General features: G+C 49.5%; 2 protein-coding genes across 3 annotated transcripts in view; both read right to left on the bottom strand.

The window, feature by feature from the left end:
• dvl3b (dishevelled segment polarity protein 3b) overlaps positions 1 to 8778 on the bottom strand; it is an 18576-nt gene extending 9798 nt beyond the window's left edge. The window contains exons 1-9 of one of the 2 annotated variants that reach the window (XM_005751636.1): positions 8385 to 8778; positions 6883 to 6952; positions 6219 to 6352; positions 6043 to 6134; positions 5805 to 5949; positions 4516 to 4612; positions 3756 to 3825; positions 3292 to 3431; positions 3128 to 3204 (exon numbers count right to left, since the gene is read on the bottom strand). In XM_005751636.1, coding sequence (XP_005751693.1) covers positions 3128 to 3204; positions 3292 to 3431; positions 3756 to 3825; positions 4516 to 4612; positions 5805 to 5949; positions 6043 to 6134; positions 6219 to 6352; positions 6883 to 6952; positions 8385 to 8548 — 989 coding nt within the window. In that variant the 5' untranslated portion in view covers positions 8549 to 8778. The remainder of the gene's footprint in view (positions 1 to 3127; positions 3205 to 3291; positions 3432 to 3755; positions 3826 to 4515; positions 4613 to 5804; positions 5950 to 6042; positions 6135 to 6218; positions 6353 to 6882; positions 6953 to 8384) is intronic. The other variant, XM_005751637.1, reaches the window with a different exon arrangement.
• A 577-nt stretch (positions 8779 to 9355) lies between these two features.
• Positions 9356 to 12265, bottom strand: part of rnpepl1 (arginyl aminopeptidase like 1) — a 6840-nt gene continuing 3930 nt past the window's right edge. Inside the window, exons 9-12 of the mRNA XM_005751635.2 lie at positions 11889 to 11997; positions 11576 to 11803; positions 10665 to 10807; positions 9356 to 10555 (exon numbers count right to left, since the gene is read on the bottom strand). Of these exons, the coding sequence (XP_005751692.1) occupies positions 10259 to 10555; positions 10665 to 10807; positions 11576 to 11803; positions 11889 to 11997 (777 nt within the window). The 3' untranslated portion in view covers positions 9356 to 10258. The remainder of the gene's footprint in view (positions 10556 to 10664; positions 10808 to 11575; positions 11804 to 11888; positions 11998 to 12265) is intronic.

Below are 12265 nucleotides of genomic sequence, written 5' to 3'. Positions count from 1 at the left end.
GATAATTTGAATGACCATGTGTGATACAGGAAGTGTTAATGTTATTTGGCTCTTTTGTAAGTGTTCGCTAATTGTCAGTCTTCACGCCCTCCAATTAGGGGGCTGGAAATGTTAGAGCCAATCTATAGAGAAATATTTTTGATACTGTTTCAGTTATTGTTACATGTTTAATTTTGTATAATATGTTGTTAGAGAATAAATGCTGCGCGTTTAATTTGTGTCGGGTAAGAAAACATTACAGCGCATGTGTTGTAGCAGGTTGGAGTGAGCCAGGACGGCAATGGAAATGTGCGCTGTAGCAGCAAATAGTTTTTTGACCGTGACATCTTTTGTTTGTATGTACGAGTCAGAAATAAATCTGAACAGCTCACATTAAGAAGTGGAAGAATTATTTTTTCGAAGCTTGGGACAGAAATTCGCCACTACAGTCATTGTTCAAACTGTAACTTTATTCACACAGCAGCCTCTGACATGTACATAGACGGTGTCTTGGCAAGTTTTCAGGATTTGTCACACAAACTTGACCTCCCTCGTTCAGCTTATTTAGATACTTTCAAGTTCGCCACTTCCTTCAGCATCATAACCCTGACTTTCCAAATATAACTCTACTTATTGCTGTAGATGATCTGTTGAACCTGACATTTAAGCCTAAAGGTCTAATCTGAAGAACTAGTAATTGTATAGCCTCCTTTCAGAATAACAATGCCAAAGATCAAAGCGGACTGGGAGGATGAGCTGGGGGTGGACTTAGAGGAGGAGACCTGGGAGAGCGCTCTTTTAAGAGTAAACAACAGCACTTTCTGTGCCAAATTAAACATCATACAGTTCAGGATTTGACACCGCATTCATTACTCCAAGACTGGCCAAAATATTTCCAAACATAGATGCAAGCTGTGAGAGATGTAGAGATCCCTCTGCAGATTCAACACGTGTTTTGGTCATGTCCAACTTTAAAAGCAATTTTCAAAACACTGTCTGAAGCATTGAATGTTGAGCTTCAACCCAATGCAGCTATGGGTATATTTGGTGCTAGAGATCGAGGACATGGAACACTAAGGAAGTCATAAAAACACAATCGCTTTCACTACACTGCTTGCACGCAGAAGGATATTGTTGCATTGAAAGTCAAAGAAGCCACCCAAAGCGGCTCTGTGGTTCAGTGACCTGACACAGTTCATACAGCTGGAAAAGATAAGTATGCTCTCAAGGGGTCGAAGGAGAGATTCTTTGCTGTTTGGGATACATCGCTAAAACATTTAGAGAAAATTAAAACCATACCCACCTGATAGATGTTTGACAGCTGCCGTACATCCTTTTTCTGTGTGATTGTGATTAATTTTGTGCAAACTTCCCTTTAAGTGCACATCTTCAAATATGGTGAATTTCCTTGCACCTCATTTAAATTCACTTTATTCATTTATGTATTTAAATTTTTCCCCTCTGGATCGCTGTCCAACATGTTCTTGGGGTGGGGTAGATATATAGAAGGAGCATTGTGGCCTTGCTACATGTATATCTTCGTACTACATTGTTGATGCTCAATAAAAAGAAAACAAACAAACTTCTCCTTCGGTTGCACTCACCTCCACCCACCCCCCTGCCTGCACTCTCCTCTTCACCTCTCTGTGGATGGTCAATCCCAGGTATTCAAAGTCCTCCACCATCACTACCTCTGCTCCCTCCACCTGTGCCCCTCTCGTTCGGATGGGGCGACCGTGTCTCAAGAGTTGGCAGTTCGTCTTGTAACCCGGAGTACTGCGCTTTGAGTACTCCAGGAGAGTAAAAACGCACTATATAAGAATCAGTCCATTTACCATATGCCTCCCCAGACCATCAGTGACGGCAGAGCACAGCCAATGACTGCCCAAAATATTCATTGTATGTGCACAATGACAATAAAAGGCTATTCTATTTTATGTGATTCTATTCTCCCCATCACCAAACCCACCATACCCAGTATGAAATCATAACGTTCTCAGACCCCTTCACATCTGTCACATGTGCTCAGAGTGAACCTGCTCTCGTCTGTGGAAAGTTTGGGCACCATTGGTGGACCTGCCAATTATGGTATTCTATGGCTAATGCCTGTCGGGCTCCACGGTGCCGGGCAGTGAGCACAGGGTCCACTAGAGGACGTCGGGGCCTCAGACCCCCCTCGTTAGTCTGTTTCTGATTGTTTGGTCAGAGACATTCACACCAGTGTCCTGCTGGAGGTCTGTAGCTCTGAGGACGCTCCTCCTGTTCCTCCTTACAAAGACGAGCATTTACCGGTCCTGCTGATGGGTTAAGGGCCTTCTACGGCCCTGTCCACCCATAACTGCCCATCTCTCTGCATGGTCCTGAGACCGTGCTGGGAGACACATCAAACCTTCTAGCAATGGTACGTAGATGTCATCCAGGAGGAGTGCTGGGAAGGTTACTTTTAAAATGTATTCCACTACAGATTACAGATCACATGCCCCAAAATGTATTTTGTAACGTATTCTGAATACTTTGGATTACTTAATATCGTGCTTTTTACAACTACATAAATGTCCTATTGCTGTGTGATTCATTACTGAAGGTTACTCTCCACACCAACACCAACTAGATGTTTAAATCTTAATATAAACGAGTAACAGCAGGTGGACATTAGGTAAGGCTGTACAGGCATTAGAGCCTCTCAATGAGCGTTTTATTTGGGTTTCCACTGGCATGAAATTACCAAAGATGGAGAGGGGACAGCCTAAGTTATGAAACAGGAAAAGACCGTTGTGTAATCCATTCATTTCAAGTAACTGTATTCTGAATACCACCTTTTTAAACAGTAACTGTAATGGATTTTTCTGATGTGAAATATGTGCCGTGGCTCCAAAAGATTGGCGAACACTAGCTCAGAGCACCTGCTGTTAATTTCATTCAGACCAAAGCAGCAGAATCGGATGAACCCCAACTCGGAGCTGACCGCTTTGACAGACTCGACGGTCTGGTTAAAGCGTTCCTTTGATGCAGCGTCTCCACTGCGACGCAGGAAAAACACCTGAGCTCCCGCACGGATTCATTTGTCAGATAAATCAAAGCCGACTTTAAACCACGTGATCGGCCTTGGTTACCATGGCGATCTTACGGATGAAGCAAAAGGTCTCACCCCGGTTTGTGGACGATCTCTCGGAGGACTCGGACAGCGTCGTCGTTGCTCATGTTCTCGAAGTTGATGTCGTTCACCTGACGGACACACAGACGACACAGCATCGTGAGCCTTCTCACCACCACCTTTAAAACAGGAAGCGGATTAAACGGCATGAGCGGCACCTGCAGCAGCATGTCTCCCGGCTCGATGCGTCCATCCGCCGCCACCGCTCCGCCCTTCATGATGGAGCCGATGTAAATGCCTCCGTCCCCTCTGTCGTTACTCTGACCGACAATACTGATGCCCAGGAAGTTGTACCTCTCTGACAGACAGGCAGGCACACAGCAGGGTTACCCTGAGCTCTGCTGCTACGTGCAAACATCCCTGTCACTGCGAGCTAACAGCCGCTCCATAATAACTCTAGCTTCTTAAACCTGCGTTCTCTCTAATGTCCTGCAGGAGGCGACTTCTGACTGTGCTCCTGCATGAGCGTGCTGCTCAGCTCGTGCTTTCAGCTGTGACTGAACAAGCAGCAAGTTACTTTTGGTCCAGTTGGAGTTTCAGAGAAACAGGAAGCAGGGGAGGGTTTAGGGCGGGGCTACGGTGTGATCGGCAGCAGCGCTCACCCGTACTGAAGCGTACTCACCCATGTTGAGAGTTACAGTGATGATGTTGAGCGACATGGTGGAGTCAGTGACACTGCTGAAAGACACAGACTGACAGACAGACGGACAGAGAGAGGAGACAGTTACAGACGGACGGACAGACAGACAGTAGAGGAAGGTGAAGGACGGCCCCCTCAGACAGGAAGTTCATCAGGTAACGTCACTGACAGAGTCCACAGGTGTCCGCAGTCCTGAGTCAGCTGACCGACTCATCAGCGGCACCTGCTGTCAGCCTTGACCAGTCACATGACTGACTCTGACCTCCGTGAGCTCAAAGGTCAGACGGCTTTGGTCACAAAGACCGCCCACATTAAAGCACCTGCGTGTGCGCACAGGTACGAGGAGGCAAAAACCAGCCCGCAGATGTGAGTAGAACCGCTGCATTAGAATTCAGTAGAAAAGACTTTCACTGAAGTTGGTTTGTCACCTGACCTGTGAGGATTAACAAATCACCTGAGAGCAGGAATGTTGTCACCATGGTAACCAACGCACGAGACCCCACAGGCCTCCACACAGTGACCCTGACCATTGTTGGTCCGTCTGTCTGACCTTTGAACCCTGCACACTCCCACAGGTCACCTGAAAACTCACATCTGTTTCCTGTGCAGCGCCGCCACAGCTGAGGAGGCGCCGATGGCCTCCGACCAATCAAGTCGTTTGTTACAGGAAAAAATAGGAAGTGTCTGAACTCTGTCAACAACGCCATCTGATGTCAGTGTGCGTGCGTGTGTGTGTGTTTACCCTCTCCATCCGCTGTGTTTTGGGTTTCCGGTGGCGGCGGCGTTGACGCCTGATGAGACGCGGTGAGGAGCTGCTCTGCTCTGTTGATTGGCTGAACCTGAAATGATGTCACAGAGGGAAGCACACCTGGTTCAGTCCGACTGACTTCACAGCTTACAGATACCTGTGTGGTTGGGCGTGGTCACTCAGTCGGGAAAAATTAAAGACAAAATGTAAATATTTGTACAAACAAACAGGAAAAAAGCTCGATGTGTTGAAGGAAAGCGGACGCACGAACCCCCGCGCCTTCACTGAGATCTGTTGTTTTGTTTGTTGTCTCGGCTCCTCTCTCAGTCCCCCGTTTCCCCCTTTATGTGTATATGTGTTTGTGTGAATCCCGAATGCTGGCTTAGGAACGTCATCGGGAAGCTGAAGCTGGCCACGCCTGCCGTACATCGAGCCTCGCTGGCTGAGCTTCAGTCGGCTCTCGGGGGGAAACGTTTCCTCGCCAAACTAATTTCTTTATCTGGTCAGGATGTGGGAAACGAGCGTGTCACGACTCACGCCACAGAGCATCACCGCTGTGCCGAGGGTATCACTTTGTTACCTTCACTGGACATAAACTCACTGTCTGTTTTTGGAAACGTCCGAAAGGTCTGATTTTATGTTAATAAAATGAATAAAAGGAAGTGAGACTAAAAGTCGTCGCTGTCATTTATTATTATCATCAATATTAAAAATTATTGATGAAAGTTTAACAACAGTCATCAAAATAAACATCATTTGTTCACAGATTAAGTCCAAATAAATACATGATTATTTTTATCACTATGATCATTAAAAGAAAGGTGACATGCACATACCTGTGAGCGATGTTTCATAAAAACTTTGCGAGGCTCAAATTTAAAAATAAAAAAAATCTAAAATCCAGAGAAAACCTGCAAAAACGGACGGACAGAGGCGGGAACACATTATTTCTGCTCATGGATGAGCTGGGACGCTTTTATCTGCGGGACAATACAGACTGCAGCGCTAGTCACCTGACCTGCAGCAGCCAATCAGAGCAGGAGAAGGAGAGCGGCGTGCGAACAGGATTACTGGAGCAGAAGAAGCAGACCCAAGGGCGGCGAGTGCATGTCATAGCAAACCCACCAATCACAGCGAGGTCTGCTGATGATGTCATGAGCTTACCTTACATACTTAAAGCAGAGGGAAAGTGTTAACCTGCTGATTATGAGCATCATCGAGAGGTCAGAGTTCACTGAGGGTCCTCACAGGTACAGGTAGGCGTGTCTGTGAGTGAGACTGACCTTCCTCCTGAGTCTTCCTCAGAGGAGCAGAAACTGGTTGTTTCCAGTTCGCTGCTCTGCTGGGTCGATGAACTGTCGCCGCCACCTGTTGGCTCCACCCCCCTCTTATCAGCTGGGCAGTGGGCGTGGCCATTCAGGCGATCACCTGTAGAGACCACAGCCAATCAGCAGATGGCAGGAAATGCCTGTCACTGTTTAATAGGTGTGCAGGTGACACCTCTCTCTCTCTGCGTCTTACCTTGCTCACCCACATCTTTCCTCTGCAGCCTCTCTGAAACAGCAGGTTTGACCTCTGACCCCTGCAGCTCATCATGGCTCACAGTGGCAGCACTGAGACAGACATGACATCACTTCCTGTCAGCATTGAGGCCTGCACTACAACACGTGTTGCATTCTGGGCCCCGGTGTACTCACTGGAAGGATGGCGGTCTGGAGTCTCCGATACCACCTGTCCTCTCTATAGGGGGCGGGGCTAAATTGGTGGGCGTGACCACAGACTGGACATCTGAACCTCTGAAATCCAGCTGGCAGGTGTCTGATGACACCAACTGCAAGGAGAGACATGATGAACACCTGAAGGCTCAGGACACACCTGTGTGTGTGTTTGTGTGCGAGTTGTGCCTGTTTACCACCACTGTGAGGACACAAATTACAACTGACATTGTGGGGACAAAGAATTTTCTGTAATAAAGGTTTAAGAGTGGGGAAGCTTCTAATTAGAATTCATTCAGTGTCTTCCAGTTATCCAATAAATAACACAACAAAATGTGTTTTCAGTCTTTTAATGTGACTGAAAAAAGCTGTTGTGTGCCTGCAGGTGTGCCTGCAGGTGTACCTGCAGGTGTGCATGCAGGTGTGCCTGCAGGTGTGCATGCAGGTGTGCCTGCAGGTGTGCATGCAGGTGTGTCTGCAGGTGTGCATGCAGGTGTGCATGCAGGTGTGCATGCAGGTGTGTCTGCAGGTGTGTGCTTTGGCTGACTGTGTCGTTTTGAGACAAAGGAACGATTTTAGAGTTTGTCCTCAATCATCGTCAACAGTCCTCATAAACTCAGCTGTACCATGTTCGTGTGTTACTGACCCAACAGACGACCCGACCGTTCACACAGGGCAGCCTGGCGTCATCATCGCTGATCTCCTCTTTGACCACCCTGTAACACATCAGGATTAGCCATGAAAGAAAATTAAACATAAGTACTCTAAAAATATCTAATAGCACATGTGGGCATATCAGGTAGACAAAAGCCACACCCACCTGCTATCAAAACCTCATATTTGTGAGGGGCAGCCAATTAGAAGGAGAGAGATGCAAACAAACTGGACTAACATCACGACAACAACGCTGAGGGTCTAAAGTGGGCGGTGTTATGGTTGCTACATACATCTCATATTCACAATCTGAGTATTACTGCAGCTGTGGCGGGGACACAAACCCCGCCGGGTGTTCTCCTCCTCTTTGTTACACTCAGAGTCACAGATCAATACTGAGCAGAACGATCGATCATCGCAGCATCAGCTGAGAGGGGTCACACACATGTGCTGGTCTGCCTATCTTTGTGAGGACACATAGTCACAGACACCATCCCCCAAACCTGAACCTGGTTATAATCCGAGCCCTGAAACCAGCTCTGCATCTCCACGCAGCCGTACAGTCTGTCATAAAAACACACACGCACACACAGGGATTATAGAAGCTCAGATTATTAAACAGTTGTTTCATCAGCGGTTCAGAGTAAATGAGTGAATAAAAATGAGGAGAGCTCACACTGAAACACAGGCTGGACTGCTGGACACACAGCAGTGTGTAACTGCACAGACTGTGACCTGTGTGTGCAGAAGGGTTTACAACCACACAAATACAAAGACGAGTTTGAGGCGTGGAACCTGCTGCAGCGTGCCCACGTCACAGCGCCGCTCCATAAAAGCTCTTTCACGTGAAAACAGCAAAAACCAGAGTAAGTGAAACGTGCAGAAGGAGCCCCGGAGCGCCACCCTCAGACCGGAGGGCGGGAACATGTTGGGGAGCCCGATGTCACGGGGACGCCACAGATGTGAACAGATTTGAAAGTGGGTGGATGAAGCGGAGCGACATGTTCTCCACAGAACTTCCTGTCAGGAAGAACCACCCAGTCTCCGCCTTGTCCACCACAGCTGCTGCACACGTGCGGTACAGCGGACTTGCCCACCTTTGACCCCGAGGCCACAGGTGCAGCATCGGGTGGAGCAGCTCAGCACCAGGCTCCGACCGGGCTCTGCTGCTGCCACCTTAAGGTTTCTCCAAGTGTAGGACTGCAAAGAGGGCGGAGCACCCCCGATGGCGCCAAAGGCGTGGCTCCAGGCTGACCTCTGACCTCAAGCTCTGAGGGGACAACACCTGTTCCACCTGGACAGGAGGCAGGTGGGGGGCGCTCCCTGTTAGGTGCCTGAGGTCCTGCTGCTGCTGCTGCTGAGGGTCAGCTTCAGCTGCTCCACCCTGACATGCGCAGGAGGGTGATTGTACCTTAAGAATAACAAACATCGCGTGACGGGAACAATACACTCACCCGACCACGGATCAATGAGCGCACGGACCACGTGACTCACCCGAAGTCGTCGTCCACGGACTTGAAGAAAAATTTCACGTTGGGTTTGTTCAGCACGTGCTTAAAGTCCGCCAGGGTCACGCGCTCCGCGGGCGCGTTGATGCGGACGAGGTAGGGGGTGTCCTGGTCCTCCAGGTGGTAGATGACGCGGGTCTCCTCCGCCATGCCCGCGAGCCCGGCTTGGCGGTCACGGGATGACGCTGAGGAGACACAGCTGTGCACCTGTCCGCGCGCCCGCGCTCCGTTCGTGCGCGTCTCCGCTCCAGAGATTTCGCTCTCGGTCCAGATGTGTCGGTCCAGCTTCTGCGTGTCTGATGCTCCGTCTCCTCCCGACGCCGTCAAGACACACACACACACACGCACGAACACACTTCCGCTCGGACCCTTCAGAATAAGAGCTGAATGAACACAGGCAAAAATAAAAAGAATATCTGGACTCTTGAGAAATGATGACACACACACACCTGCACGTTATTACGTCACAACGTCAGAGGTTCAGTCTCCACGTTAAAGGTCATGTTTCTTTTGGGGCTTTTTGTTCTTAATCAGTTTTATTTATTAATTATATGTTATGTAGTTATTTTATCTTATTTTTTAAATTACGTTTACCAATTTATTTTGTAGGTCCGCATATTCAAACTCCCTGAAGGTACAGAACAAATGTCCTCGACCCAGAAACGCTTTTCTTTTTCCCGCCGTCCTGGTTGTGACGTCACGTCCCTCACCTGTATCCGGCTGAATTCATGAGCTCATAGCAGAATCCAACCCCTGAATAAACTCGAGCCCGTGACGAGTTTCCGGCTTCCGCTGCTCGGACGAGATCAAACGAACCGCTGAATCATCCTGTAACGGACCGCTCCTCCAGCTTTTATTGTGAACGGAAGGCCTCAGAGCTTCCGGTACTTATGCCCCTTCAAGCTAACGCCTAACACGTCCGACTTTTCGGGCCTGATCTGAGAGTGAAAGCACCCATAGAGACAATCGTTTTATTGTAAATCAAACACGTGATCAAACAGGAAACAGTTTCAGTTATTGACACGCTAATTCATGAATATAAATAAAAGATGCATTCATTCGGTTCTGAATTTTCTCCATGGATTCTGATTGGATATCGGTGTTTATTAAAGGGTCAGCAGTTCATAAAAACAAACGTCCATAAAACAGTAAAAACAAACAGGCAACACGAGCTCGCCCATCGGACCGGTCCGTGGGCTCGTTTAGTCAGAGGTCAGGTAAACATGAGGTTATCTTCAACATTCAGAGAGCGAGGAGGCGTTCGGTGTCGGTGGGACGTTTCAGAGCCAGGACAGACAGAAGGCCGCGTGTTCCCAGCTGCACGAAGGCAGCGTTAAGGTGATCTGCTGGTGTTCTGAGGTCCTTCAGGTGAGTCCACACAAGCGGAGGTAGAGTTTAAACACTGTCACAGAGGCTCCGCCCACACAGTGATGGGGGCAGAGACTTCAACAAGGCAAAGGCACTCACGGCGAAACCAACCAGCAGTGAGCGCACGGGCAGAGAACGAGCGTAAGGCTGAAATGTTTTTCTCACTGAATCATCAGCAAGCATGGTGTCTCCGTCCCTGCCCGGTCGAACTCCGCCTACACAGCCTAGTCGCTGAGCGAGTTAGCACGAACGCAGCCTAATTACACGACGCCACTCTGGTGGCGCGTTTCTGCCAGAAGCTGAGAAGAACGACCTGACCTCTGCTCTGTCGTCAGTCGCAGAAAAACACTCTAGGGTCCAACCAGGGCCCTCCTCGGGGGCGCCAGACACAGGTCAAGCTTTCAAGCAGTGACCTTTGACCCACATCAACCCTTTTAAAACATCTGGAGTGAGGCTTCCTGTTGATTGTTTCTACTTCCTGTAGTCCGGGCATCACGCCGAGACGTTGACATCACGCAGAGCAATGGTGGCAGTTGTCCCGGTGGCTCCGCCAGGGGAGGCAGTCGCCACGGCAGCGGTTGGCTCCTGCGGGGGGGTGGAGCCGGAGGAGGGAGGCAGAGCGGAGCCATTCTGATTGGTCGAGCTGGTCTGGAACAGGATTTGCTGCAGCGTGCGTCTGAGGTTCGGGTGCAGCCGCCGCTGTGTCTGGTAGAAGATCTCCACGGCAACAAACTTCATCACCCCAGCAACCAGGTCCTCATACAGCGGCACTGTGTACATCCTGGACGTCTGCAGAGAGGGAGGGGCAAACATGTGACAGAGTAGCTGAGCGACCCCCTTAAAACTATGTCTGTTCTGATTGGCTCAACGTCGCAACAGGCAGGTGGGCGGAACTTACGTGTTTGTGCAGGAAGGCTCGCACTCGCGGCAGGTCGGGGTAGAAGCTGTTCCTCACCACCATCTGCAGCCAGCGGATCTGCACCTCGGCGTTCAGCCCGTCGAACAGCGACGAGTACGAGTCCGACAGGCTCGCCACCACACCTGCGCAGTGACATCATCATTCATCACTGAACCTTCAGTGGACACCTGTCACATCACTTCCTGTGTTCTGCGCGGTGAGGAACATCAAGGCAGTTTCTCAACATCTGTACTTGTGTGTACTTGTGCTCCGGCATCAGTCGCAGTACTGTTCCCGTCAAAGTAACAAATCTAACATCAAAATATTTAAATTCAGGAGGAAGCAGTTTCACCAGGAGCAGAAACGGCGTGCTGATGCGAGATCCTGAACGCTGCTCCAACAATGATCTGATTATTTGTTCCAGCTGTCTGCCCTGAGTGTTTACTAACGCTATGTTGATTGGGAGACACGTGTCATGTAGTGATTGTGCTTCACTGTATGAAACTGATGATCCGTCAAAGTGCTGAAGATACTTTTTGAAATATCTTTTTCCTGAAGTAAATCTCCTGCATCATGTGTAACAGTTAAATTAAGAGGGGGTGGAGCTGTGATGTCATCACGTACACTGCCGTTCCAATAGCAGAACGATCGCGCTGCGTTCTCGGGAAGTCCGAACTCCCGTGTGAACTTACGGAGTCCAGACTAGCGAGAACGTCAGTACAGACGTGAGTACTGAGAAACGGCCCACGTCCTCGTCACCAACCATTTGCAGCAAACAGGATGTCACATGACCCCTTTTATCAGTACTCGTATGTTTCATGCTGCGGAGTACAAATACTCGAGTACTTTGCACTCGAGCAGATTATTGCAGGCTCTGAATGATGTGTTGCAATGTTTCTACGTCAACTTACTGTGCGGCAGCGGCGAGTGGTCCAGCATGCGGTCCAGGAAAAGGACGATCTGAAAGGTGCTCCAGGTCGAGAGGTCAAAGGTCGCGAGCGCCTCTAGGTCAGGGGGGTCAGCGTTCCTCCACAGGTCGCACAGATCCTGGACGGGCCCGATAAGAGCGCCGCCCGCTGACAGGTCTGGCTCGTAGAGAGGCGGGCCACAGCCGCTCAGCCAACGCTCAAACTCTAGACCTGAGGACGAGCATACACACAGGAAGTGATGTCACAGAGAAGACTAGGAGGCTGCTGATGAGGTGAGCTGAAAGTGTCTCCTGACCTTCTCTCTTAGCGACGGCGGCATCCTTCAGCTCCGGGAAGTAAGACAGGAAGTAGTCTATGAGGTCCTGAGCCACCACGCTCTTAAACTTAAACTCTGAGATGTAATCCTGTGACACACACACACACGATGCAAACGCTGGTCACATGACTCTGAGCAGCATGTAAAACATCCTGATGAAATGTAAATCTATGGAAACGTGGAGCAGAAGTATGTGGACACTGTGACTGTGAAACCGACTCAGCTGCTGTCCACAAACAAACTGTCACTGCTCGAACACACGTGACACATGTATGACTCCAGTGTGTGTGTGTGTGCGTGACTGTGTGTGTCTGTGACTGTGTGTGTGTGTGTGTGTGTGTGTGTGTGTGTGTGTG

The sequence above is a fragment of the Pundamilia nyererei genome, unplaced genomic scaffold (genome assembly GCF_000239375.1).
Source record: "Pundamilia nyererei isolate P.nyererei 1_Seehausen unplaced genomic scaffold, PunNye1.0 scaffold00319, whole genome shotgun sequence".
In the NCBI taxonomy this organism is placed as follows: Eukaryota; Metazoa; Chordata; class Actinopteri; order Cichliformes; family Cichlidae; genus Pundamilia; species Pundamilia nyererei.
The sequence above is the reverse complement of the archived record's forward strand: the minus strand, read 5'-3'. Positions and strand labels throughout refer to the sequence as shown.